General features: G+C 47.4%; 1 protein-coding gene across 1 annotated transcript in view; it reads left to right on the top strand.

The window, feature by feature from the left end:
• The first annotated feature begins 22,763 nt into the window (after window positions 1–22,763).
• Window positions 22,764–27,060, top strand: part of cabp1a (calcium binding protein 1a) — a 75,500-nt gene continuing 71,203 nt past the window's right edge. The window contains exon 1 of the mRNA XM_078421060.1: window positions 22,764–22,984. Within this exon, the coding sequence (XP_078277186.1) occupies window positions 22,961–22,984 (24 nt within the window). The 5' untranslated portion in view covers window positions 22,764–22,960. The remainder of the gene's footprint in view (window positions 22,985–27,060) is intronic.

The following is a 27,060-nucleotide window of genomic DNA, read 5'->3' as shown; positions in this document are numbered from 1 at the left end:
ATTATTCCCTTTATCATGTTGCTTAACACTGTGGATGGCTCGATTGTTACCATGTATTATCTTTCCACTGACTGGCTAGCACGTAACAAAAGTTTTTCACTGTACTTTGGTACACGTGACAATAAACTAAACTAATCTAAAAAGAAAAATAATCTAAACCCTGACTCTAATGCAACACACCGGGAGTTATGTCAGAGAAGAAAAGAGAAACATGACAAGGAGCAGCTTCTTTTGAATGAGATATTCAAGTCTTGGCATAACTGTAAGAAGCAATCTTATGATCCACTTTAAAAATCTGTCAAGATCTTCAGCATTGATTTACAATGCCATAATCATGCAGAACATGCCATGGTACCTATGGCTTGGGAATCCAAACATGATTTAATTCTGAATTCAGCAACGTAGACCTCTACAGACCCACATAGATCTTCCATCTTGGATAACCACACCGTAAATCAGAATCTGCACTAAACAGATTTTTAGTTTTAGTTTTAGAGATACAGCACGGAACAGGCCCTTCGGCCCACCGAGTCCGTGCTGGCCAGCAATCCCACTACACTAACATTATGCTACACACAAGGGACAATGTACAATTTTACCGAGGCCAAATGTGAAAGGAGATATTTAAGAGGGATGTCAGGGGCAACATTTTCACTCAGATTGGAGTTGGCATCTGGAATGAGTTGCCAGAGGAAGCTTAACTTCATGCACACCTTCAATAAGACCTATAATTCCACCGGGTGGCGCCACAATGGCAGCCTCGCCTGCAGTCTGTCTGTCTTTTTCATCTATTTTTTGTTATTTTCAGTGTCTTTAAAAAGTATGTGTTAATGTTCTCTGGTTTGTTTTATGTGGGGGGTGGGGGGTGGGGGAGGGGGTCGGGGGAAACCTTTTTACAATCTCTTACCTTGCCGGAGATGCGATTGTTTTCCGGATCGTATCTCCGGTCGCTCTGCGGCCTAACATCGTGGAGCTGGAGGCCTTGCCTGGGACTGACTTTGAGCCCCACCGCGGGGCGTGGTCTTACCATCTGAGCGTGCGATTCCTTGCCTGGGATCGACGCTCCAACCGCGGCCTGCGGACTTTAACATTGAGGAGTTCGCAGTCTCGGTTTGAGGCCGACATCGGGAAGCTCCAAAGCCGCACGAGGTTCGACTAGCCCCGCCCTGGGTAGATCGCCCGGCACGGGGGAGCTGAGATTCCCCCCCAATGCAGGAGCTTGATCGCCCCGACCGCTGGCTATGGGGGTCAAGATCGTCCCGTCAACGGAAGGTTAGAGGCCCCCGACCGCTGGAGGACAAATGAGGGAGAGATTGTACTTTTTGTCGCCTTCCATCATGGTGAGGAATGTGGAGGAGTCACTGCGGTGGATGTTTATGTCAAAAATATATTTGGTGCGTTCTGTTGCTTTTTATTGGTATGACTGTATGGCAAATGAAATTCCTCGTATGTTGCAAAACATACTTGGCTAATAAAGTATGATTATGATTATGATTGGAACAGAAATACGTTAGACTTTAGCCTTTGGAGGTACAGCGTGGAATAAGGCCCCACGGCTCTCCGAATCCGTGCCGACCAATGATCACATATACATTAGTTATATCCTACACACTGGGGACAGTTTACAGAAGCCAATTAATGAACAAACCTGTACGTCTTTGGGATGTGGTGGGAAACCGGAGCGCCCGGAGAAAACCCACGCAGTCACCGGGAGAGCGTACAAACTCCGTGCAGACAGCACCCAAAGTCAGGATCGAAGCTGGGTCTCTGGCGCTGAAAGGCAGCAGCTCTACCGCTGTGCCATTGTGCCACTCTACCATGTCTTGCAGAGATGCCACCTGACCCGCTGAGTTACTCAAGCACTTCTTGACATTTCTGTGTGCTGACTCCACTGATAAGTTATCATCACCAGGATGACAAACTGGTCTTCCGGACGTTTTTTTAATCTACAAGTAATATTTTGATCACCAAACATTTCTCTCACAGAGCTTGTGTGCCTCATTACACTTGACCTAACATGCTGTGTTGCCTAACAACCTTCCAGAGTTGTCTGACAGTCTGCAGGAAGTGAAGATAACTTTTCCAAACACTGCCACAAGGAACCCGAGAGGAAACAAATGATTGAGGCGAGGATTTGGTTCCTTCAATAAAAAGCCTTAACCTTTACCTGTTTCTTTATCCTTATCATCCTTAACATTTCCTTTACCATCGCCTGCTTTGATCTGTCCTTTTTCCACACCTCACCCTTCCATATCTCTAGACTCTCTAGCACGAAGCTTCGCCAGTGACCACTTTGGAGCTAGACAGAGTGAGTGCGAGGTGAAAGGTATCACAAAATGCTGGCAACTTGCAGCCCAGTGGTATGAACATCGACTTCTCCAACTTTAGATAGTCCCTCTGTCCCTCTCTTCCCCTCCCCCTTCCCAGATCTCCCTCTATCTTCCTGTCTCCACCTATATCCTTCCTTTGTCCCGCCCCCCTGACATCAGTCTGAAGAAGGGTCTCGACCCGAAACGTCACCCATTCCTTCTCTCCTGAGATGCTGCCTGACCTGCTGAGTTACTCCAGCATTTTGTGAATAAATACCTTCGATTTGTACCAGCATCTGCAGTTATTTTCTTATACAAAATGCTGGAGTAACTCAGCGGGTCAGGCAGCATCTCTGGAGAGAAGGAATGGGTGACGTTTCTGGGTAGAGACCCTTCTTCAGACTGATCGAGGTCACAGTGAGTGATTCAATGATTGAATTAACATTTTGTTCAAGATGGCCGCGCCGTTGTGTTTGGCTGCCTGCCACTGTATGTTTCTTTTTTTCCTAGTCAGATGTGCAGCACTTTGGTCAACGTGGGTTGTTTTTAAATGTGCTATACAAATAAATTGACTTGACTTGACTTGACAGTCACTCTTAAGTTCAACACAAAGGGACCCATTGTCCGCCCGCTGTCCATTGCCACAGTCACAGGCTATGGGTGTTACGTGGTATAATGTACACATGTTTGATAGTCAATGTGGACTCGGTGGGTGGAAGGGCCTGCTTCCACGCTGCATCTCTAAACTGAACACGTGATGAGCTTTTGTTGGCACTGGGCCTCCACTCGCTGGATGAGCGGGGACCTTATTGAAACTTACCGCATAGTGAAAGGCAAGGATGGAGTGGATGTGGAGAGGATTTTTCCACGAGTGGGAGAGTCTAGGACCAAAGGCCACGGCCTCGGAATTAAAGTATGTTCCTTTAGGAAGGAGATGAGGAGGAATTTCTTCTGTCAGAGGGGGGTGAGTCTGTGGAATTCATTGCCACAGAAGGCTGTGGAGGCCAAGTCAGTGGACATTTGTAAGGCAGAGATAGATAGATCCTTGATTAGTATGGGTGTCAGGGTTTATGGGGAGAAGGCAGGAGAATGGGTTTAGGAGGGAGAGATTGATCAGCCATGATTGAGTGGCAGGGAAGACAGTGGGCTGAATGGCCTAATTCTGCTCCTGTCACTTACGAACTTATAAACTAAACTGAACTGAAGATAGACACAAAATGCCGGAGTAACACAGCAGGGCAGGCAGCATCTCCGGAGAGAAGGAATGGGTGACGTTTCAGGTCGAGACCCTTCTTCAGCCTAAAACGTCACCCATTCCTTCTCTCCAGAGATGCTGAATTACTCCAGCATTTTGTGTCTATCTTTGGTTTAAACCAGCATCCGCAGTTCCTTCCTGAACTAAGCACTGGACAGGTGACTGGCAATCAAGGAAGATTTCTGAAGCCTCCGTTACCAATTTAAGATGTTCGTCCTGGATGGAGACCCCCTGTTGGGAAACCAGTTCCTGATTGTTACCTCGAGACTGCCAGTTTCTATTTTCTCGCTTTCCAAAAATGAATCAGCTATTGTGATGCAAATGATGCACAGTGACAAGCGCACTGTGCCGGATGATTCACCCCTTCCCAGCGCCTGCTTCACAAATAATGTGTTTGCAGGCTCAATCTCTGCTCCAAGGGCATTCATTCAAGTCAAGCTTCAATTTAAAGACGAACAAATGTCCCGAGAATCTTTCGCGGGGCGGAACCTCATGTCTGGACTGGAGCGACTAGGCTTGTATACACTGGAATTTAGAAGGACGAGAGGAGATCTTATCGAAACGTATAAGATTATTAAGGGGTTGGACACGTTAGAAGCAGGAAACATGTTCCCAATGTTGGGGGAGTCCAGAACAAGGGGCCACAGTTTAAGAATAAGGGGTAGGCCATTTAGAACTGAGATGAGGAAAAACTTTTTCAGTCAGAGAGTTGTGAATCTGTGGAATTCTCTGCCTCAGAAGGCAGTGGAGGCCAATTCTCTGAATGCATTCAAGAGAGAGCTAGATAGAGCTCTTAAGGATAGTGGAGTCAGGGGGTATGGGGAGAAGGCAGGAGGAGGCCATTCGGCCCTTCGAGCCAGCACCGCCATTCAATGTGATCATGGCTGATCATTCTCAATCAGTACCCCGTTCCTGCCTTCTCCCCATACCCCCTGACTCCGCTATCCTTCAGAGCTCTATCCAGCTCTCTCTTGAATGCATTCAGAGAATTGGCCTCCACTGCCTTCTGAGGCAGAGAATTCCACACTTTTGCAGAGCAGATGCTCGTGAAACTCACTGTCAAAACAAAGGTGCCCCTTTTTCACTTCCCAAACTTCCAAAGTACTTGTTCCACTGACGTGCTAGCAAAAAAGCATCTGCCACGGAGACATAATATTTGAATTGATGTTCTTCTATGTACCGGAGCTTGCGACTCCTTTATGTCGTGGGACATCTGCTGTCTATGACCTCCTCCGTTGAGTCAAATGAATGAAATATGCAAGTTTAATTATCCTCAGAGCAAGCCAAGCTGGCATCAATGACAAGGGACAGGAATGAAAGGAAATGATTCCCTGGGGCCGGCTATTATTAGTACAGCGTGAAACACATCATATAGACCGAGACAATGGTGCTATCGATCCAACAACACTGGAACAAGGTGCCTGCAGTGAGTTGGGAAGGCAGCACTTTGGACTCAACGTGCAGTGGATTCAGGTCCTACTCCAAGAACTTGAGAGCAAATTTGAGAGTCAACTCCTTTAATGCTCGGTTTAGAGATATATACAGCCCATTGAAACAGGCCCTTCGGCCCACCGAGTCCCAGCTGACCCCATGTCCACGCAAGCAGACACAAAGTTCTTCAGTCTGAAGAAGGTGTCTCGACCCAAAACGTCACCCATTCCTTCTCTCCAGAGATGCTGCCTGTCTCGCTGAGATACTCCGGCATTTTGTGTCTACCTTCGATTTAAAACCAGCATCTGTGGTTCTTTCCTCCACATGTTCACGTTAGTTCCATGTTATCCCACTTTCGCACCCAGCCACTACACACTGGGGGCAATTTGCAGGGAACTTCATTGTTCCATTTCGGGACATGTGACAATAAAACACTCTTGACTCCTTGGACCTCCCAACCCTACAAGTTGGGATGATGGGAGGAAACCGGAGCATCTGGAGGAAGCCCACGCGGTCACAGGTAGAACGAGCAAATTCCACACAGGTAGCACTCGAGGTCAGAACCGAACCCAGGTCTCTGGCACTTACCAGTTGTGCCATTGTGCTACCGACCCCTTTTGATAAAATTGGTATAAAGGAATTTTGCTTTAAACACAGTCAAACACTCAAGACAGGTGCTGCTTCATTTTTGGTGGTCACTGTAAATTGCCACTAATGAATAAGGAGTGGGTGATGAAGTGGGATAGCATAGAACTAAGGTAAACAGGTGATCGATGGTTGGTGAGAACTCATAGAAACATTGAAACATAGAAAGTAGGTGCAGGAGGAGGCCATTTGGCCCTTCGAGCCAGCACCACCATTCAATATGATCATGGCTAATCAACCAGAATCGGTACCCTGATTCTGCTTTTTCCCTCATAATCCCTTTATTCCATTAGCCCTAAGAGCTATATCTAACTCTCACTTGAATACATCCAGTGAATTGGCCTCCACTGCCTTCTGTGGCAGAGAATTCCACAGATCCACAACTCTCTGGGTGAAAAAGTTTTTCCTCATCTCAGTCCTAAATGGTCTACCCCTTATTCTTAAACTGTGACCCCTGGTTCTGGACTCCCCCAACACAGAGGACACTTTTCCTACATATAGCCTGTCTAATCCCTCATGTTTCTATATGATTCTATATGTTCCTCTCTCATCCTTCTAAATTCCAGTGAATATTGTATTGTATTGTATTGTAATTAATTTACGAGCCCAGTTGACCCATTCTTTCTTCATATGTCAGTCCCGCCATCCCGGGAATTAACCTGGTGAACCTACGCTGCCCTCCCTCAATAGCAAGAACGTCCTTCCTCAAATTAGGAGACCAAAACTGAACACGATACTCCAGGTGCGTTATCAGTGAGAGCTGGAGAGTCAGTTACCGTGCTGTTTCTTTAAATAGCCCCCTGGGACACAAAGATGGCCGGGGGAGGAGAGGAGAGGGATGTCGGTTGGTGGGAACTGCCCCAGTACATCGCGTTCGCCGGCCGACCGGACTGTGGACTTTGAAAATGGCGCCGCCTACCTGTGTAATTATATGCAGAAAATATTTCACTGTGCAGTTGCATACGTGACAAATAAAGCACCTTTGGACTATTGATACGTTGACAGGTTAGTCGCTAACTATAATTTTATATAATCTTAATTATCCTGTTAAAATAAGACTTGTTCTGGGTGATTCTGTTGACTTTGTGAATGTCTATCCAGTTGTGAATGTCAGAGAGTTATGAATCTGTGGAATTCTCTGCCTCAGAAGGCAGTGGAGGCCAATTCTCTGAATGCATTCAAGAGAGAGCTCTTAAGGATAGCGGAGTCAGGGGGTATGGGGAGAAGGCAGGAACGGGGTACTGATTGAGAATGATCAGCCATGATCACATTGAATGGCGGTGCTGGCTCGAAGGGCCGAATGGCCTACTCCTGCACCTATTGTCTATTGTCTATCCAGTTTGTCTATCCAGTTTTTTTGGTTTAGTTTAGGGATACAGCGCGGAAACAGGCCAGTTCTTGGACTGTTTATCCAGGAACAGGAATGGGAACTGCAATGCTATAGCAGGGGGCTCAGAATATTCTGTGGATGCGCAAACCACAAATAAATTGTGTAGGAAGGAACTGCAGATGCTGGTTTACACTGAAGATGGACAGAAAATGCTGGAGTAACTCAGCGGGTCAGGCAGCATCTCTGGAGAAATGGAGTAGGTGACGTTTCGGGTTGAGAGCCTTCTTCAGACTGAGCCACAAATAAATTGGCTGAGTTTTCTCTCAATAACCTTCCCGTGGCAACGTTGCTGAGTCTGAATCTCAAAGCACATTTAAGAAGTTGCCCTCAGTGACAGTTGGCACGAGCTGCGAATTTTCCTGCCATCAGAAACAAGATAAAGTAGAATCCAGGTATAACATTGAAAATACAGAAAGTTGGCATGTGTTACCTTCACACTAGCCCAAGGTGACAGTTATAGACTTTAAACTTTGGAGAATCAGCATGGAAACAGGCCCTTCGGTCCACCGAGTCCGCTTCGGCCAACGATGACCCCATACGCCAGCACTATCCTACACGCACTGGGGACAATTTACAGTCTACAGAAGCCAATTAGCCTACAAACCTGTACGTCTTTGGAGTGTGGGAGGAAACCAGAGCACTCGGAGTTTCTGTACAGAGTTTGTACGTCCTCCGTGTGACCTCGTGGGTTTTCTACGACATCTTCGGTTTCCTCCCACACTCCAACGACGTACATGTTTGTAGGTTAATTGGCTTGGTATACTTGTAAAACAGTCCCTAGTGTGTGTAGGGTAGTGTTAATGTGGGGTCGGTGCGGACTCAGTGGGCCGAAGGGCCTGTTTCCGAGTTGTATCTCTAAAACTAAAAACTGAAGCTAAATCCCACGCGGTCACAGGCGGATCGTACAAACTCCTTATAGACAGTCGGGATGGAACCTGGGTCTCCGACGCTGCAAAGCAGCAACTCTAATGCCCACCCATAAAGTGTGCATTTGAATATGAAGCCTAAATGTTAGGCCTTGATTGTCTTGATTGAGAGAGATTCTTGATGGATGAGCAATGCTGAGCACCATGATGTAGTTCATAGGATATGTCTTTCAAGGATCTTTAACACTCACGTGAGGCTGTTGACTTCTTGTGACACTGTGTCCCGCCCAATGGGTTTGTAATTCAGGCAAATATTGCCTTTCCATTGTGCGTCAGAAAACTACACTTTCCTCTGTAAGTTCAAGAAATCTCCTTGGGGGGGGGGGGGGGGGGGTGGGGGGGGGAGAAAATAGATAGGATAGAAATCCTGCTCTGAAATCATTTGATTAGAATCTCATAACCTGTTCTACAGTCATATAAGTGTGTTGTACTTTGCTCCAGAAATTCATTTCATTGAAGTTGGTGCCTTCTTAAAAGCCATCGTTAAATATCAAGCAGCATGAGAGAGTTCAGCTCCATCCTTGCACAAGGGCGGCAGAGCGTTACATTCGTTGCCTCGCAGCGTCAGAGTCCTGGGTTCGAGCCTGACTAAGGGCGCTCTCTGTATGGAGTTTGTACGTTCTCTCCGTGACTGCGTGGGTTTTCTCCGGCTGCTCCGGTTTCCTCCCGACCTCCAAAGACATAAAGGTTAATTGGCTTCAGTAAAAGAGTCCCTCGTGTGTAGGTTAGTGCATGGGGTGATCGCCGGTCAGCACGGACTCGGTGGGCCGAAGGGCCTGTTTCCGTGCTGAAGTCTGAAAGTGTAAAGGCTCCACAATTAATTCCGGAGTCCATGTTTTCCCAGCAACTACGCAAAAGCCGCACGGTGGCACGGCGGTAGAGTTGCCGCCTCACAGCGCCAGACACCCGGGGTTCGATCCTGACTGCGGGTGCTGTCTGTGTGGAGTTTGTACGTTCTCCCTGTGACCGCGTGGATTTTTCTCCGGGAGCTCTGGTTTTCTCCCACACTCGATAGTTGTGCAGGTCTGTAGGTGAATAGGCTTGTAAAAATTGTTAATTGTCCCCCATAGGTGTAGGATAGTGTGAGTGTGCAGGGATCGCTGGTCAGCCGGACAGACTCGGTTGGCAGACACACCTGTTTCCATGTTGCATCTCCAAACTAATCTAAACCAAACTAAATAGCCAACTCCATTATAAAGTTGCAGACCCCACTATGATGCAGCAGTGAGCCAGCTCCCACCAGCTCAGCCTGAGGCCACCCAACGACCCCGGCTTGCAGTGGAAGGGCAGATGTTGGCCGTACTATTAGTCATTGAGTCGTAGAGTGAATGTGCAGGAAGGAACTGCAGATGCTGGTTTAAACCGAAGATGGACACAAAAAGCTGGAGTAACTCGGCGGGACAGGCAGCATCCCTGGAGAGAAGGAATGGGTGACGTTTCGGGTCGACACAGCATGAAGAAGGGTCTCGACCCGAAACGTCATCCATTCCTTCTCTCCAGAGATGCTGCCTGTCCCGCTGAGTTACTCCAGCTTTATGTGTCTATCTTCGAGTCGTAGAGTGATACAGCGTGGAAACCTGTCCTTCGGCCCAACCTGCCCACACCAGCCAACATGCCCCGGCTACACTAGTCCCACCCGCCAGCATTTGGTCCATAACACTCCAAACCTGTCCTATCCACGTACCTGTCTAACTGTTTCTTAAATGTTGGGATAGTCCCTGCCTCAACTACATCCTCTGGCAGCTTGTTCCTTACACCCACCACCCATGGCACAGGTTTATCATGCTGCGGCTTAGGGTGTTTCACGGTACATTTAATTAATGGCGTGGTGAATCAGTGTCATCTATATTGGCATCGGTTCGGACATGAAGTCAGCCTGAAGATCTCCGTCATTAACTACCTACTCTGCATGCCTTCGGCAAGCACAAATAACTCACGCTACGTCCCCAATGCCCAACATGCCAGGTGGTGCGTAATCATGCACGCTCCAATCCATGCTCAGAATCTGCACCCACGGCACTGAAACAGCTGCGAAGTAGCTCAACCTTTCCTAGAGTCATGGTCATGGAGTACAGGCAGCTCGGAAACAGACCCTTCCTAACTTCCTCACAGTGACAGGCCACTTAGGATTCAGAGCTGCCACCCTACAATCCTTTACCTTGACAGCAGTTCCACATAACAACGGGCGCTAAGAAATTAAATTGCAGAGTAATGTTGCGTCAAATAGCGTGGGTGGGAAATGAAATATTTGCTCAGTCCGCCTTAACCAACCTGATCTCCCGGTGGCTCAGCACTTCAACTCCCCCTCCCACTCCCAGTCTGACCTTTCTGTCATGGGCCTCCTCCATTGTCATAGTGAGGCCCACCGCAAATTGGAGGAACAGCATATTTCGTTTGGGCAGCTTACTCCACATTGATTTCTCTTACTTCAGATAGTTCCTCTGTCCCTCTCTTTCCCCTCCCCTTCCCAGTTCTCCCACTGTCTTCCTGTCTCCCACTACATCCTTTCTTTGTCCCGTCCCCTCCCCTGACATCAGTCTGAAGAAGGGTCTCGACCCGAAACGTCACCCATTCCTTCTCTCCTGAGATGCTGCCTGACCCGCTGAGTTACTCCAGCATTTTGTGATATCTTCGATTTGAACCAGCATCTGCAGTTATTTTTCTATTCATCTATTTGAGAGTGTCCTTATCAATGACCAGGTTAGTTTAGCTGCAGAGCACTGCATTCACACCCACCTGACCACATGGCATCATGACACACTCTGCGTTCAAACCCAGTCAATGGTTCTTGGCAAGAGTTATGCGAATAGTTTGAAAAACTGAGGTAAAGACCGATGAGTTTAGTTTAGTTTAGTTTAGAGATACAGTGCAGAAACTGGCCCATTGGCCCACCGAGTCCGCGCCGACCAGTGATCCCCGCACACTAACATTATCCTACACACGCTAGGGACAATTTACATTTTATACCGTTAATTAACATACAAACCTGTATATCTTTGGAGGGCGAGAGGAAATCAAAGATCTTGGAGAAAACCTATGCAGGTCACAGGGAGAACGTAAAACTCCGTACAGACAGCGCCCGAAGTTAAGATTGAACCCGGATCTCTGGCGCTGTGAGGCAGCAACTCTACTGCTGGGCCACTGTGCTGCCCATGTTGTTTTTATTTAAAAATAGGTTGATTATTGGCGGCCTGCCTGACCGTGATGTGTCATAGAGTCATAGAGTCATACAAATTCCCCACACCGTCCAACATGTCCCATCTACACTAGTCCCACCTGCCTGCGTTTGGGCCATATCCCTCCAAACCTGTCCTATTCATGTACCTGTCTAATTGCTTCTTAAATGTTGCAATAGTACCTGTGTCAACTACCTCCATACACCCACCCTTTGTGTGAAAAAGTTACCCCTCAGATTCCTATAAAATCTTTCGCCCTTCACCTTAAACCTATGCCCTCTGGTGCTTGATTCCCCAACTCTGGGCAAGAGACTCTGTGCGTCTACCTCACCTGTTCCTCTCATGATTTTATACACCCCTCATCCTCCTGCACTCCAGGGAATAGAGTCCCAGCCGGCTCAACCTCTCCCTGTAGCTCAGACCCTTGGGTCCTGGCAACGTCCTTGCAAATGTTCTCTGCACCCTTTCATTGTCCTAATTCAAGAGCACAACAAAATAAATGTCAACCTTTGGCTTGAGGGGAAATGGTATCCATACAAGGTCAGTGTCGAACATGATGCCAAATAAACTAATCTTTTAGTTTTAGTTTTGGTTTTAGAGATGCAGAGTGAAAACAGGCCCTTCGGCCCACTAAGTCCGTGCCGACCAATGATCAGCCGTACTCTAGTTCTATGTTGTCCCAGTTTTGCATCCAACACACAATGGGCAATTTACAGAAAGCCGATTGAACTACAAACCTGTGTGTCTTTGGAATGTGGATGTGGGAGGAAACAAGAGCACCCGAAAAAACCCCCCACACAGGTCACGGGAAGAATGAGCAAACTCCGTACAGACAGCACCTGAGGTCAGGATTGAGCCTGGGTCTCTGGCACTGTGAGGCAGCAACTCTACCACTGTGCGACTCTGCCTGCACATGATCCATATCCCTCCATTCCCTTCAGTACAGGTGTCAGAGTTTATGGGGAGAAGGCAGGAGATTGGGGATAGGAGGGAGAGATTGATCAGCCACGATTGAACGGCTGAGTAGACCTGATGGGCCGAATGGCCTAATTCTACTCCTTATCGCTTATGACATGACCCTGCAGATACACGTGTCTATCCAAAAGCCTCTTAAACGCTGCAATTAGCTTTAGTCAAGATGTTAAGCATTAAAATAAAGGCCTGATATAGCAGTGCTTACCCTCTTGATCCCACGAACCACATCAAAACATTTGGTTGGTGAAGAAGGCTTGCTTATTCAGGAGTAATCAGGGACAATGTTGGGTCTTAATTGCAATCGAACAACCTCTCGAACGCTGTGGCACGGTGGCACAATGGTAGAGTTGCTGCCTTACAGCGCCAGGGACCCAAGTTCGATCCTGACTACGGGTGCTTGTCTGAAAGGAGTTTGTACGCCCTCCCCGTGACCTGCGTGGGTTTTCTCCCGGTTGTCCAGTTCCCTCCCACACTCCAAAGACGTACAGGTTTGCTGGTTAATTGGCTTGGTAACATTTTAAATTGTCCCTCGTGTGTGTAGGATAGTGTCAGTGTGCGGGGATCGATGGTCGGTGAGGACTCGGTGGGCCGATGGGCCTGTTTCTCTAACGATTAAACTAAAAAAAACACTGAAATGATACCTCTACAAGCACAAGTTGTGTAGGAAAATTACTGCAGATGCTGGTACAAATCAAAGGTATCACAAAATGTTGGAGTAACTCAGCAGGTCAGGCAGTATCTAGGAGAGAAGGAATGGGTGATGTTTCGGGTCAAGACCCTTCTTCAGTAACTCAGCAGGACAGGCAGCATCTAGGAGAGAAGGAATGGGTGATGTTTTGGGTCGAGACCCTTCTTCAGTAACTCAGCAGGTCAGTCAGCATCTAGGAGATAAGGAATGGGTGACGTTTCAGGTCGAGACCCTTCTTCAGACTGAAGAAGGGTCTCGACCCGAAACTTCACCCATTCCTTCTCTCCTAGATGCTGCCTGACCTGCTGAGTTACTCCAGCATTTTGTGATACCCTCTATAAGCACAAAATCTCTTTCCTATAGAGTTTAGTTATTCTTGAATATTTTAAAAGGAATCTTTTTTTCCATTTTCTTTCTGTACCTTTAATGTTCTCACTTAATCTCATTCTTCTTTACTTTCTGTATTTCTAGAATGATTTCATATAAAATTAAATATTCCGCCCACACATCCTGGATTGCACCATGCAGCCTGTAAAACTGGATCAGAGGGTGCTATTTCTACTGGCACTATTTGTGCCAACTTGCTCCAGTCATACATTGCAACTGCACAAGTTAGTTTTAGTTTAGTTTACAGATACAGCATGGAAACAGGCCCTTTGCCCCACTAATCCACGACAATCATTGACAATTAGTTCTATCCTTCCCACTTTTTCATCCACACCTTACACACTTGGGGTGATGTAGAGAGGCCTTATTAACCGTCAAAATCGCACGTCTTGGGGAGGTGGGAGGAAACCAGAACACCCGGGGGAAACCCACCAGGTCCCTGGAAGAAGGTGCAAACTCCACACAGACAGCAGCCGAGGTCAGGATCGAAGCCGGGTCTCTGGCACTCGTGAGGCAGCAGCTCTACCAGCTGCGCCACTCAACTGCCCTGATTGTAGCAAGCAGGCTGCTACTTGTTATGTCGGATGCTGTACCTCAGTTCCACACAGGTTGTACAAGTCAAGTCAAGTCAAGTCAATTTTATTTGTATAGCACATTTAAAAACAACCCACGTTGACCAAAGTGTTGTACATCTGATTAGGTACTAAGGAAAAAAATGAAACATACAGTAGCACACATACATAACAGCACATACAAAACAGTTCACAGCGCCTCCTCAATGAGCCTCAAACGCTAGGGAGTAGAAATAGGTTTTGAGCCTGGACTTAAAGGAGTCGATGGAGGGGGCAGTTCTGATGGGGAGAGGGATGCTGTTCCACAGTCTAGGAGCTGCAACCGCAAAAGCGCGGTCACCCCTGAGCTTAAGCCTAGACCGCGGGATAGTGAGTAGCCCCAAGTCGGCCGACCTGAGGGACCTGGAGTTAGAGAGGTGGGTTAGAAGATTTTTGATGTGGGGGGGGGAATGTCCATTTAGGGCTTTATATGTGAATAGGAGGAGCTTGAAGTTGATTCTGTACCGTACAGGGAGCCAGTGGAGAGAGGCCAGAATCGGCGTGATGTGGTCCCTTTTACGGGTACCCGTCAGGAGTCTCACTGCGGCGTTTTGGACCAGTTGCAGTCGGGACAGGGAAGATTGGCTGATCCCAGTGTATAGGGATTTGCAGTAGTCTAGGCGGGAGGAAATGAAAGCGTGAATGATTTTTTCAGTGTCGTCGATTTGGAGGAAAGGTTTGATTTTAGCTATGGTACGAAGTTGGAAGAAGCTGGCTTTTACCGCAGCGTTGACTTGCTTGTCAAACTTTAATGAAGAGTCAAATATCACGCCGAGGTTTTTGACATGCGGTTTGACTAGGCAGGATAGGTTTCCAAGACTGCCTGTTATCGTTTTGATGGAGTCGGGGGGGCCGAATAGGATGACCTCAGACTTGCTCTCATTTAATTGGAGGAAGTTCTGTGCCATCCAACATTTTATGTCCTCAAGGCAGTGTAAGAGGCTGTTTAAATTTGACTGGTTGTTGGGTTTCAGGGGGAGGTAAAGCTGAGTGTCATCAGCATTGCAGTGGAAAGAAAAGGATGGGTGACGTTTCGGGATGGGACCCTTACTCAGACTGAAAGTACGGGGTGGGGGTGGAGAGGGGAGTGGGGGGGTGGGGAGTGGGGAGTGGGGAGAGTTGCTGGAGACAAGAAAAGACCAGGACAAGTCAGGGCCTGCTGTATTATGTTTTATCTACTGTATTAGTCCACGACTCACCTTGATCCTAAGGACAATTTAAACACTAAATTCAACTTAACCTTCAAAGGGAACAAAGACACAAAGAGCTAGAGTAACTTAGCGGGTCAGGCAGCATCTCTGAAGAACACGGATTGGGACATTTCGGGTCAGGACCCTTCTTCAGATTCAACCATTAACCATTAATCCTTTGCCATTAAAGGATTTATTTAACTCTTAACAATTAATAACTGTGTGCTCTATTTAAAGCAAATGGTTGCATATAAATTGTTCAGTCTGAAGAAGGGTCCTGACCCGAAATGTCACCCATCCATATTCTCCAGAGATGCTGCCTGACCTGCTGAGTTACTCCAGCACTCTGTGTCTTTTAAAAAAATGTGAAATAGACAATAGATAATAGACAATAAACAATAGGTGCAGGAGTAGGCCATTCGGCCCTTCGAGCCAGCACCACCATTCAATGTGATCGTGGCTGATCATTCTCAATCAGTACCCCGTTCCTGCCTTCTCCCCATACCCCCTGACTCCGCTATCCTTAAGAGCTCTATCTAGCTCTCTCTTGAATGCATTCAGAGAATGATAGCTACTAATATCACCATTTTGGGGCTCTGGTGATTTCAAGTTTTGAATGCCTTTCGAATTAGATTTAGGTTTTAGCTTTAAGTATAATATTTAATCAAACCCTCTGCAGTGATAGTTGGGAGCTAGGAGTACATAATGTGTCGTGGGACAGAATGTTCCACTGCTAGAACACCATTTTGCAGGGTCCTGAAACTGATTGTTCATCATTAAAGCGTGCAGGAAACAAGAGCAAACTCGAAAATTCAGGACATCGTTCGGTCAAAATGACTGTGCTAGAAGATCCAAAGTCTGGAAGTCTTTTTCCCAGGGAAGTGCTCAGGCTGGGCTGGATCTACAGAGAGGGAACAACAAGGTTGTTTAAGGTTGATCAACTCTGTTGCACGATCAGGGCGACAGGTAGCGCAGCGGTAGTGTTGCTGCCTCACAGCGCCAGAGACCCGAGTTCGATCCTGACTACGGATGCCGTCTGTACGGAGTTTGTACGATCTTCCTGTGAGTGGGTTTTCTCTGGGTGCTTGGGTTTCCTCCCACACACCAAAGACGAGTAGATTTCTTTTTTTTTTAGAGATACAGCGCGGAAACAGGCCCTTCGGCCCACCGAGTCCGCGCCGCCCAGCGATCCCCGCACATTAACACTATCCTACACACACTAGGGACAATTTTTTTTTACATTTACCCAGTCAATTAACCTACAAACCTGTACGTCTTTGGAGTGTGGGAGGAAACCGAAACCCACGCAGGACACGGGGAGAACGTACAAACTCCGTACAGACGGCGCCCATAGTCAGGATCGAACCTGACTCTTTGGCGCTGCATTTGCTGTAAGGCAGCAACTTTACCGCTGCGCCACCGTGTAGGTTTGTGGGTTGATTGGCTTCTGTAAAAATTGGCCCTAGTGTGGACGATAGGACTATTGTGGTTGGCGTGGACTCGGTGGGCTGAATGGCCTGTTTCCACGCCGTATCTCTAAACTAAAACTTAAAACCAAAGGTAGCTCAGGGAATATCTATATACTAAAACTCTCGTTTGTTTTGTTTGTTTGTTCCTGAACTACAGCCAAAACGGTACAGGATGGCGTGACAATTCTAGGCCCAACTTACTCACCGTCGTCCCTTTGGTGCTAATGGAAGAAGTTTCATTGAAACCTGTGTTATATATTTAAAGTTATTCACATTTTAAAGTTTAAATCTATCTCCGAGGGAGGGAGGGAGGGGGGAGGGAGGGAGGGAAGGGGGAAGGAGGGAGGATAAGGGGGGTTGAGGGGGATGGAGTGGGGGGGAGGGGGAGGGGAAGGTGGGTTGAGGGGGATGGAGTGGGGATGAGGGGGGGAGGGGGAGAGGGGAGGGGGAGGGGGGGGTAGGAGAGGGTGCTGCACCAATGCAGGAGAGGTTTGGGCCCGACGGGTCCACTTGGTCTAGTACCCAATAAAGCTGGCTTGAGATGACCTTGTTCAGGATGTTTCTCATTCTTAAACACCACATCGATTACAGTAATTGGGAGAATTTTTCCTTGTGGCTAGAACATATTCTCCAAGGATCACAATCCACATATTCTGTATCCCTAAATGTGCTGAAATCCCATTATAACCTTATGGCATTAGATTGTGAGATAGCTTAATGAATTTACCGATTCTAAATCCGACCTTCAATTCATTGTTTAACGCCTCCAGGAAACAAAAAGGTGGGTCAGCTCTTCTGTGGATTGTATCTTTAATAGGTTGCCTGGTGTAGGTCCGATATTGGAGGGTTGGGGAGAATCTAATGTGTACTGCTGGTGTACTGCTGGAAACTACAATATACTCTTCGACATAATGTCAAAGTCACAACTAAAGTAACATCAAGTAAATATATGCAACATGACACATGTTCATTTAACCATGCAATTTGTTCAAAAACACGCTCATTGTTCAAGCCTTGACTTTTTTTTCTCTGCCTTTTAAATGCTGTTTCTTTTTAAGGTCAGATCGTTGATCCCTTTCCACATGGAGAAATATGTCTTTTAAGTTAAGGGAGGCGCGGTGGCGCAGCGGTAGAGTTGCTGCCCTACAGCGCCAGAGACCCGGGTTCAATCCTGACTACGGGTGCTGTCTGTGCGGAGTTTGTACGTTCTCCCCGTGACCTGCGTGGGTTTCCCCCGGGGGCTCCGGTTTCTTCGCTCACTCCAAAGACATGCAGGTTTGTAGGTTAATTGGCTTGGTATAATGTAAATTGTCCTGAGTGTATGTGGGATAGTATTAATGTGTGGGGATCGCTGGACGGCGTGGACTGGGCCGAAGGGCCTGTTTCTGCACTGTATCTCTAAACTAAAACTAAACTAAAATGATGTAAAAGTAAAAGTTCAGAAATACTTGGATCCAAGGAGAGAGAGAAAAACAAAGGTTTAAGTTTGATCTTTGTTGTGCTACAATGTTGAGAACTATATTCTGCTCTCTGTATCTTTCCCTTTCCCTATTGTACTTTTACTTTTAATATTTTATTTTATTACTGTTGTACTGGAGTTTCGCTTGATTGTATTTATATTTAGCATTATCTCATTTGATTGGGTCGTTTGCATTACAAAGCTTTTCACTGTACCTCGACACATGTGACAGTACTACACCTACCTATACATAAAACCTTTATCTCTAGATATGCTGACCTGTTAAGTAGTCCCATTATTTTGTGAATTTACCTTTGTGACGTTCCGCTTATTGTACACTTACTCGTTTACTGATTGCAAACTCTAGTTTCAATTCAGTTTATTATCGGATAGGAAGGAACTGCAGATGCTGTTTTAAACTTGTACCGAGGTACAGTGAAAAGCTATTTCGTTCTGTGCTAACCAGCCAGCGAAAAGACGATACGTGATTACATACAAGCCATCCACAAAGCTGTTCTCTCCTGACCGTTAGACTTGCAGTCACACGAAAATTCAAGTTAGAAGCAGGAGTAGGTCACACAGCCCTTCACCCGCTCCAGTATTTATTAGCTGGTCTGATTGTAACCTTTGCATTCCCGTCCACCCACCATAACCTCCCACCCTGGTTTATCAAGTAGTCATCTACGTCTACCTGGAAAATAGTCGCTCTGCCTCGGCAGTCTCAGGCCACAGACAGGCAGGGTCTCAGGTGCTGTTGTGCTGACCAGTGGCTCATCTTTCTGTTGTAATTCAAGTAGCCACTGTTATAGGATTGAGAAGAGGACGGCGGAGTGTCCAGTTACCTGCTGAATGACGTTGTCCCACTGCAACAGGAACCAGAGGATAGACACAAAAGTGCAGAAGTAACTCTGCGGGTCAGGCAGCATCTCTGGAGTAAAAGGACGGGTGACCTTTCAGTCATAAGACATAAGGTCATAAGCGATAGGAGTAGAATGAGGCCATTCAGCCCATCAAGTCTACTCCGCCATTCAATCATGACAGATCTATCTCTCCCTCCTAACCCCATTCTCCTGCCTTCTCCCCGTAAACTCTGACACCCGTACTAATCAAGAATTTATCTATTTCTGCCTTAAAAATATCCACTGACTTGGCCTCCACAGCCTTCTGTGGCAAGACTGAATAAAAAGTCCCAACCTGAAACGTCACCCATCCATTTTCTCCAGAGATGCTGCCTGACCCATTGAGTTACACCAGTACTCCGGTCCATCTTTGGTATAAACCAGCATCTGCAGTTCTTTGCTTCTGCAAAGTAACCAGAGGGGTGGGGTTTTAGAGAATTGGCCAAGAAGCTGGAGAGGGGAAAGGGGTGAACTATTTTTACAGGATTAGCTGTTTTAAGGTGGAATTCACTGCCATTATGCTATTGTGTAGGAAGGAACTGCAGATGCTGGTTTAAACTGGAAAAAAGCTGGAGTAACTCAGCGGCATCTCTGGAGAGAAGGAATGGGTGATGTTTCAGGCCGAGACCCTTCTGCAGACTCAGAAAGTCCATTCAATCATTACTTTCAAAAGAGAATTGCATTTGGCTTTTCAATAACCCTTTTTGAAAATCAAATGTCAATACTGTAATTACTTATTTTCCAAAAATGTTTCTTTTTGCATTTCTAATGCTTCCATTGCGGGTAACTCCAAAGACGTACAGGTATGTAGGTTAATTGGCTGGGCAAATGTAAAAATTGTCCCTAGTGGGTGTAGGATAGTGTACCCGGTGGGCCGAAGGGCCTGTTTCTGCGCTGTATCTCTAAATCTAAAAATCTAACAGTCTTCTCCATGAATGTATTCGTTACCCATAACACGATGTTCAGTCCTGTCAATTCACAGGAACAGATGGAAACGAATTCCATCTACAACACAAGACCCGTCGAGAATTCAGGTCCCAGAACTCAGTGGCAGGATTTTTTTTTTCTTTGCGAATTTTATTCTGAATGAAATAGGATCAAAAATGGAGGAGAATTATCTCAGTTAAGCAATTTATCCTGTCAGTAGATCGAGATCCAAGGGAGATTAGGATCAAGTAAATAGATTTTGTTTCTGGTAGGGTTGATTTGAAAATTCTCAGTGGCAACAGTTAAATGATTTGACAATTATTATAATAATAATAATAATAATAATATTCATTTATTGTCATTGCAACGAGTACAACGAAATTAAAAAATAGCCAATCCTGACGGTGCGTACAAACATATATGCAATAAGTGCAAAAACAAATAAATACAATTATATTAAGTACAAGATTTTTTAACGGTGTTGCCTAGTGCAGAAGGTAGTGTTCAGTTCTCGTATGGCCCTGGGGTAAAAACTGTTCTTAAGTCTGTTTGTTCGGGATTTGATCGACCTGAAACGTCGACCAGAGGGCAGATGAACAAACAGACGGTGGCCGGGGTGGGATGGATCTTTTATTATTTGGAGGCAGCGTAGGCTGAACAGGTGCTCCAGGGAGGGCAGTGAGCAGCCGATGATCTTCTGGGCCGTTGTGATGACCCTCTGAAGGGCCTTCCTGTCCTTTTCTGAGCAGCTGGCATACCATGTGGTTATACAGTATGCCAGCACACTCTCGATGGAGCAGCGATAGAAGGACATCATGAGCTTCTCCTGCAGGTTGGTTTTAGACAATAGACAATAGACAATAGACAATAGGTGCAGGAGTAGGCCATTCAGCCCTTCGAGCCAGCACCGCCATTCAATGCGATCATGGCTGATCACTCTCAATCAGTACCCCGTTCCTGCCTTCTCCCCATACCCCCTCACTCCGCTATCCTTAAGAGCTCTATCCAGCTCTCTCTTGAAAGCATCCAACGAACTGGCCTCCACTGCCTCCTCAGGAAGTGGAGTCTCTGCTGTGCCTTCTTTACTGTGGTGATGGTGTTGGTAGACCAGGTAAGATCCTCTGCGATGTGCGTACCCAGGAACCTGAAAGCGGGTACCCTTTCCACACAGACCCCATTGATGTAGAGTGGGTCGTATTCTACACTGGTTTTCCTGAAGTCAATTATAAGTTCCTTTGTTTTGGAGGAGTTCAGGACAAGATTGTTCTCTGGACACCATGCTGCCAGCCTTTGGATTTCATCCCTATAGGCTGTCTCATCTCCTCCTGAGATGAGTCCAACCACAGTCGTGTCATCCGCGAACTTGATGATGGTGTTGGTGGGATGGGTGGGGGCGCAGTCGTGAGTGTAGAGGGAGTAAAGGATGGGGCTCAACACACAGCCCTGTGGTGAGCCGGTGCTCAGTGTAATGGTGGAGGAGAGGTGAGGGCCTATTTTGACGGTCTGGGGGCGGTTGGTCAGGAAGTCCTTGATCCATTGGCAGATGGTTTGGGTTAAAGGTTAGCACCAATTTTAAAGTCTCATTCGTGTAGCAGGATTCAAATGATCCGATCAATTCCAACGTTGTAAGAGAGAAGGCCATTCAGAAGTCGGCTGCCTTTCATCAAACTTGGAATAATGAATATCCACCAGCGTTACATCCCGACCACAATCTATTTATGTTTCCATTGTGCCTTTAATCTGCTTTGGTACCTGAAGCTAAAAAAGATTCGACCTTTATCTAAGTGCCTGAGTCTGAATCATTTTTAAAATTCAGAGTGTCAGTCAGAATGGGAATGTAACTGGGCCACTGAGAGCACTGATTAAAATCGGTTCACAATCTCCCCCTTCAGTGGGATTGTGTTTATTATGTCACATGGGTGGCTCTCGGATGCAAGCCGATTTTTTTTTTTTTTGTACAAGGACAGACTTTGTTCTGCACCGTGCGATGTGCGCTGGGGGACTCGCATCTGTCGGAGGGAATGGGCCGTGTGGATTGAATAGCGGTACATTAGAGAGATAGACAGAGTGTGGAAACAGGCCGGGGAGAGGAGGAGGAGGAGAGGGTGGAGAGGGTGGAGAGAGTGGAGAGAGGAGAGGGTGGGAGAGAGGAGAGGGGTGGAGAGAGTGGGAGAGGGTGGGAGAGGGTGGGAGAGAGAGTGGAGAGAGGTGGAAAGAGGAGAGTGTAGAGGGTGGAGAGGGTGGGAGAGAGTGGAGAGAGTGAAGAGAGGTGGAGAGGGTGTAGAGGGTGAAGAGGGTGTAGAGGGTGAAGAGGGTGGAGGGGTGGGAGAGAGTGGAGGGGGTGTAGAGGGTGGGAGAGGGTGGAGGGGGTGGGAGAGGGTGGAGAGGGTGGAGAGAGTGTAGAGGGTGGGAGAGAGAGGAGAGAGTGTAGAGAGTGTAGAGGGTGGAGAGGGTGGGAGAGGGTGGGAGAGAGAGGAGAGAGTGTAGAGAGTGTAGAGAGTGTAGAGGGTGGAGAGGGTGGGAGAGAGTGGAGAGGGTGGGAGAGAGAGGAGAGAGAGGAGAGGGAAGAGAGGGGAGAGAGAGGAGAGAGAGAGAAAAGTCCGCGATGAGTTCTGCGATCACAAAGAGCGACTCCAAGACTTCCCTGCTGAAATGCGGGGCTGCGAGAGGAGACGTCCAGACGGGCAGCGCTCTCCGCAGGCGAAGCTACCGGCAGGGCAGGGGGTCGGACGGTGACGGGGGGGGACATTGGGGCGAGGGGGGTCCGGCGGGGGGTCCGGGTCCGGCGGGGGCGGGGGGGGAGGACGCGAAGCCCTGCAGGAGGCGAGGCACAGGAGGCAGGCAGCAGGCAGCCGGGGGCCGGGGAGAAGGGCAGGGGCAGGGAGAGGATGGACATGGGCTGGGACATGGGCAGGGACATGGGCTGGGACATGGACATGGGCTGGGACATGGGCTGGGACATGGGCTGGGACATGGGCATGGGCTGGGACAGGGACATGGGCTGGGACATGGGCATGGGCTGGGACAGGGACAGGGACAGGGACAGGGGCCGGCCGGGGAGCGGAGGAAGCGGCCGCCGGGCAGCAAGGTATCTCGCTGCAAGAAGGGAGCGCCGCTGGACAGGAGCGGCAGCGAGTGCTCCCTCTTCACCGCCTCGTCGTCGCCTTCCTCATCCAAGCCCAGCAGCTTCCAGTCGGTGGACGCCGACCCCGGCTTCAGCCCCATGTTGGACTCGATCTTCGGCCAGGTAAACAACATCTGTGTTTCATCTTCTGGTAAAGATTAAAAGATTTCATCAAAGATTAAAATAACTGGTCAACAATAAAACCAAGCCTCCCTCCCTCTTCACCAAGTTGACTGTTTTGCAACCACTGTAACAACTTTGGGAGAGATTCATACAACATGCCCACCTGTTACCCAACCCCTAGACTCAACACAACCTCCCCTTCACCAAGTGACTGTTTTGCAACCACTGTAACAACTTTGGGAGAGATTCATACAACATGTCCACCTGTTACCCAACCCCTAGACTCAACACAACCTCCTCTTCACCAAGTGACTGTTTTGCAACCACTGTAACAACTTTGGGAGAGATTCATACAACATGTCCACCTGTTACCCAACCCTAGACTCAACACAAACAAGGCAGATCTGTTGGGAGACTTCCCCCTCACAAAGGGCTGGAAGTGGCTTTCCAACCCAAGCCGCTCCAAGTTCATAAGTTCTAGGAGCAGAATGTCGGCCCATCAGGTCTACTCCACTATTCAATCGTGTGTGATCTATCTTTCCCTCTCGACCCCATTCTCCTGCCTTCTCCCCATAACCCTTAGACACCCGCACTAATCAAGAATCTGTCAATCTCTGCCTTGAAAATACCCACTGACTTGTGCCTAGGGGATTGATCTGCAACTTGGCCTCCACTCCACAGCCTTCTGTGGCAATGAGTTCCACAGATTCATCACCCTCTGACTGAAGAAATTCCTCCTCATCTCTTTCCTTTTTGTTCTGAGGCTGTGGCCTCTGGTCCTAGACTCCCCACATCCACTCTGGTGGAAACATGCTCTGCACATCCACTCTATCCTGGCCGTTTACACCTATATATTACAGTATTCCACAAAAATCACTAAAGAAACCGCTGCTCCGAGAGCTTCTCTGGACGCCACTTGGTCTCCCCCTCTGTAAATAAACTAGCTTCATTCAAAAGCAAGATGCGTTTATCTGTGGGGTGAATTGTTTAACCTAGCCCTGAACTTTAGCACCTGCACCTATACCCCACTCTGCAGATGCTCCTGATGTATCTAATGGGTGATTATACCGAATCTGCAAATAAATACACATCATTAGAGGCAGAGTGGGAGTGAGTGGGCTCTTGGCTGTGTTTGTTTCACATTGATCGCCATGGGTCTAGATTAGCAAAGGCCAGAGTTCTTTAAAAGATAGACCAGTCCAAACTTTTACGTTGGTCAGCGAAACTTCTTTGGAAACTTGAGCGAGCCTTGGTGAATGGGATCAAAGTTGCCCTTTGCTTTCTTTGCAAAGCAGAGAATGCAAGGCATCTGTGGAAAGAGAAGTAATTGTGGTTTCAAGTTCCTGGGCAAAACTTTTGAATTCTCGCCCCAGGTTCGTTGAGCTGTTGATCTTCAGACTGCAGGGATCAGACTGTGCAGCCTTGCTGTAGGTGTAGGGGCTGCGTTGTTGCTGTTGGCACGGCCGCCTAACATTGTCCACACCCACTACCTGTTGTTGCATTGTTAGTTGCCTGTCGCTAGTTAAAGGCGCACATGTATGTGCCTCTGGGCACGGCGAGATGACTTGTCCCTTCAGTGGCCTTTCGCGCGAATTGAATGTAGGGCAAGGAATCTTGCAATCGCCGTTCGGGACACTCGCCAATTCGGGGGATTAAGGGTTGATCTGCTGTATTACACTGGACCATACGGTAACTTTACATCAGGGACACGTAAGTGTGCGTGTGTAAATGTGAGTGTGTGTGTGTGTGTGTATATAATATGTGTGTATATGTGTGCGTGTGTATATAATATGTGTGTGTATATGTGTGTGTGAGTGTATATATGTGTATATGTGTGTGTGTATATGTGTGTGTATGTATGTGTATATGTGAATATGTGTGTGTGTGTGTGTGTGTGTATGTGTGTGTGACTGTGTGCATTGTGTGTATATATGTGTGTGTGTATATGTATAGATGTGTGTGTGTGTATATGTGTGCGTGTGTATATAATATGTGTGTGAGTGTATGTATGTGTGTGTGTATATGTGAGTGTGTGTATATGTGAATGTGTGTGTATGTGTGTGTGTATATGTGTGTGTGTATGTATATATATGTGTGTATGTAAGCACACTGAACTTTTTTTTATCCTTTATTATATTGTCTACAGTGTACAGTGTTTACATATTCTGTTGTGCTGCTGCAAGTAAGAATGTCATTGTTCTATCTGGGACACATGACAATAAAACACTCTGGACTCTGGACGTGGCTTCAATATCCCCAGTCGTCTGCCTCTCTCCCCTTCTCTTCACCCAGTCTGAGTAACTGTCAGGTGTGCAAAGGTGTAATAGTGTAAAGCGGAGATGTCAGATCATTGGAAGATGGTGGATGGTGAATAAATAACCATTTCAGTTTAGGGGATTTTCAGTACATTTTAACTGAAACAGTAAAGATTGTCTGTTCAGAAACAAAGAAATGCAGATGCTGGTTTATTCCAAAGAAAGACACAAAATGCTGGAGTAACTCAGCGGGTCAGGCAGCACCTCTGGAGAAAGTGGATGGGTGACGTTTCTGGTCAAGACCCTTCTTCAGGCTGGTTCTCCAGTCTGAAGAAGGGTCCCGACCCAAAACTCTACCCATCCTTTTTTCTCCAGAGATGCTGCCTGACCCGCTGAGTTACTCCAGCATTTTGTTTCTAAGGTTGTTTGGACCGTCTACTTGCAGTTGAATCTGCTGCACATTGGTGGCTGGTAGGGCCTAAGGAGGAGACTCAGGTCTCCTGAGTCTGGCAAGCAGCTGCCTTTGGTTTGCTTTCTTGCAGTGAGTCTTTCGTTCATCACTTAAACCATCCGGGCTTGGAGAGAGCCCACACTGAGAGTTCCTAGCCTACCACACGCACCAGGAAGGGGCACCTGTCAGACCACGTGAAAAGGACAAATTCTTGGATAGACTCAAAAAGCAGGAGTAAACACAACACCTCTGGAGAAAAGGAAGAAATGCATTCCCTCTCTCCCCATCCCTCCCCCACCCAAGCCCTACCAGCTTCAAAGACGTCTTGTTGAGTCTCATTGTCTGTGTAAGAAAATAACTGCAGATGCTGGTACAAATCGAAGGTATTTATTCACAAAATGCTGGAGTAACTCAGCAGGTCAGGCAGCATCTCAGGAGAGAAGGAATGGGTGACGTTTCGGGTCGAGACCCTTCTTCAGACTGATGTCAGGGGGGTGGGACACATTGTCTGTGCTCGTTCGCACCTAGCCCACACCCGCAGTGGTTTGTTTCCTTTATCATCGTTACTTTTTTGCATCTCTTTCATTCATTTGTTCCAAATCTCTCTACATCACCGTCTATATCTCTCGTTTTTCATTCCCCTGACTCTTGGTCTGAAGAAGGGTCTCGACCTGAAACATCACCTATTCTTTCTTTCCAGAGATGCTGTCTGACCCACTGAGTTACTCCAGCCTTTTGAGTCTATCTTCAGTTTAAACTAGTATCTGCAGTTCCATCCTAGCCGAATTCTTGGAACCATACTCACAGAGTCATCGAGTTATGCAGCACAGAAACAGACTCTTCAACTCTGCATGTCCATGCTGACCGCTGCCTGACCAAGTTAGTCCCACTTGCCTGAGAAAAACATGTCAGTGTGCATATATATATATATAACCCATATATACATATATTGTATATATATAATGCATACAGCCTGTGTCAACAGCACGCTGTTGTACGGCAGTGAGACATGGACTACATGTGCCAGACTGGAGAGAAGACTCAACATTTTCCACCTTAGAAGCATCCGCTGTATCCTGGGTATATCCTGGCAAGACAGAGTGTCCAAGGCCGAGATTCTGTCTGGCGCTGGCCTTCCCAGTATGTCCACTCTACTCGGGCAACGCAGGCTGCGGTGGCTGGGCCATGTCCACCCCATGGAGGATGGCCGTATTCCAAAAGACATCCTCTATGGAGAGCTGACATCTGGGAGGAGAACCATCGGCCGCCCCCCAGCTATGTTACAAGGATGTCTGCAAGAGAGATTTGAAGACGCTCAACATCGATGTGGAGTCCTGGGAGAGCCTTGCAGCTGACCGCACGAGGTGGAG

Source organism: Rhinoraja longicauda, chromosome 25 (assembly GCF_053455715.1).
Source record: "Rhinoraja longicauda isolate Sanriku21f chromosome 25, sRhiLon1.1, whole genome shotgun sequence".
Classification (NCBI taxonomy): Eukaryota; Metazoa; Chordata; class Chondrichthyes; order Rajiformes; family Arhynchobatidae; genus Rhinoraja; species Rhinoraja longicauda.
The sequence above is the reverse complement of the archived record's forward strand: the minus strand, read 5'-3'. Positions and strand labels throughout refer to the sequence as shown.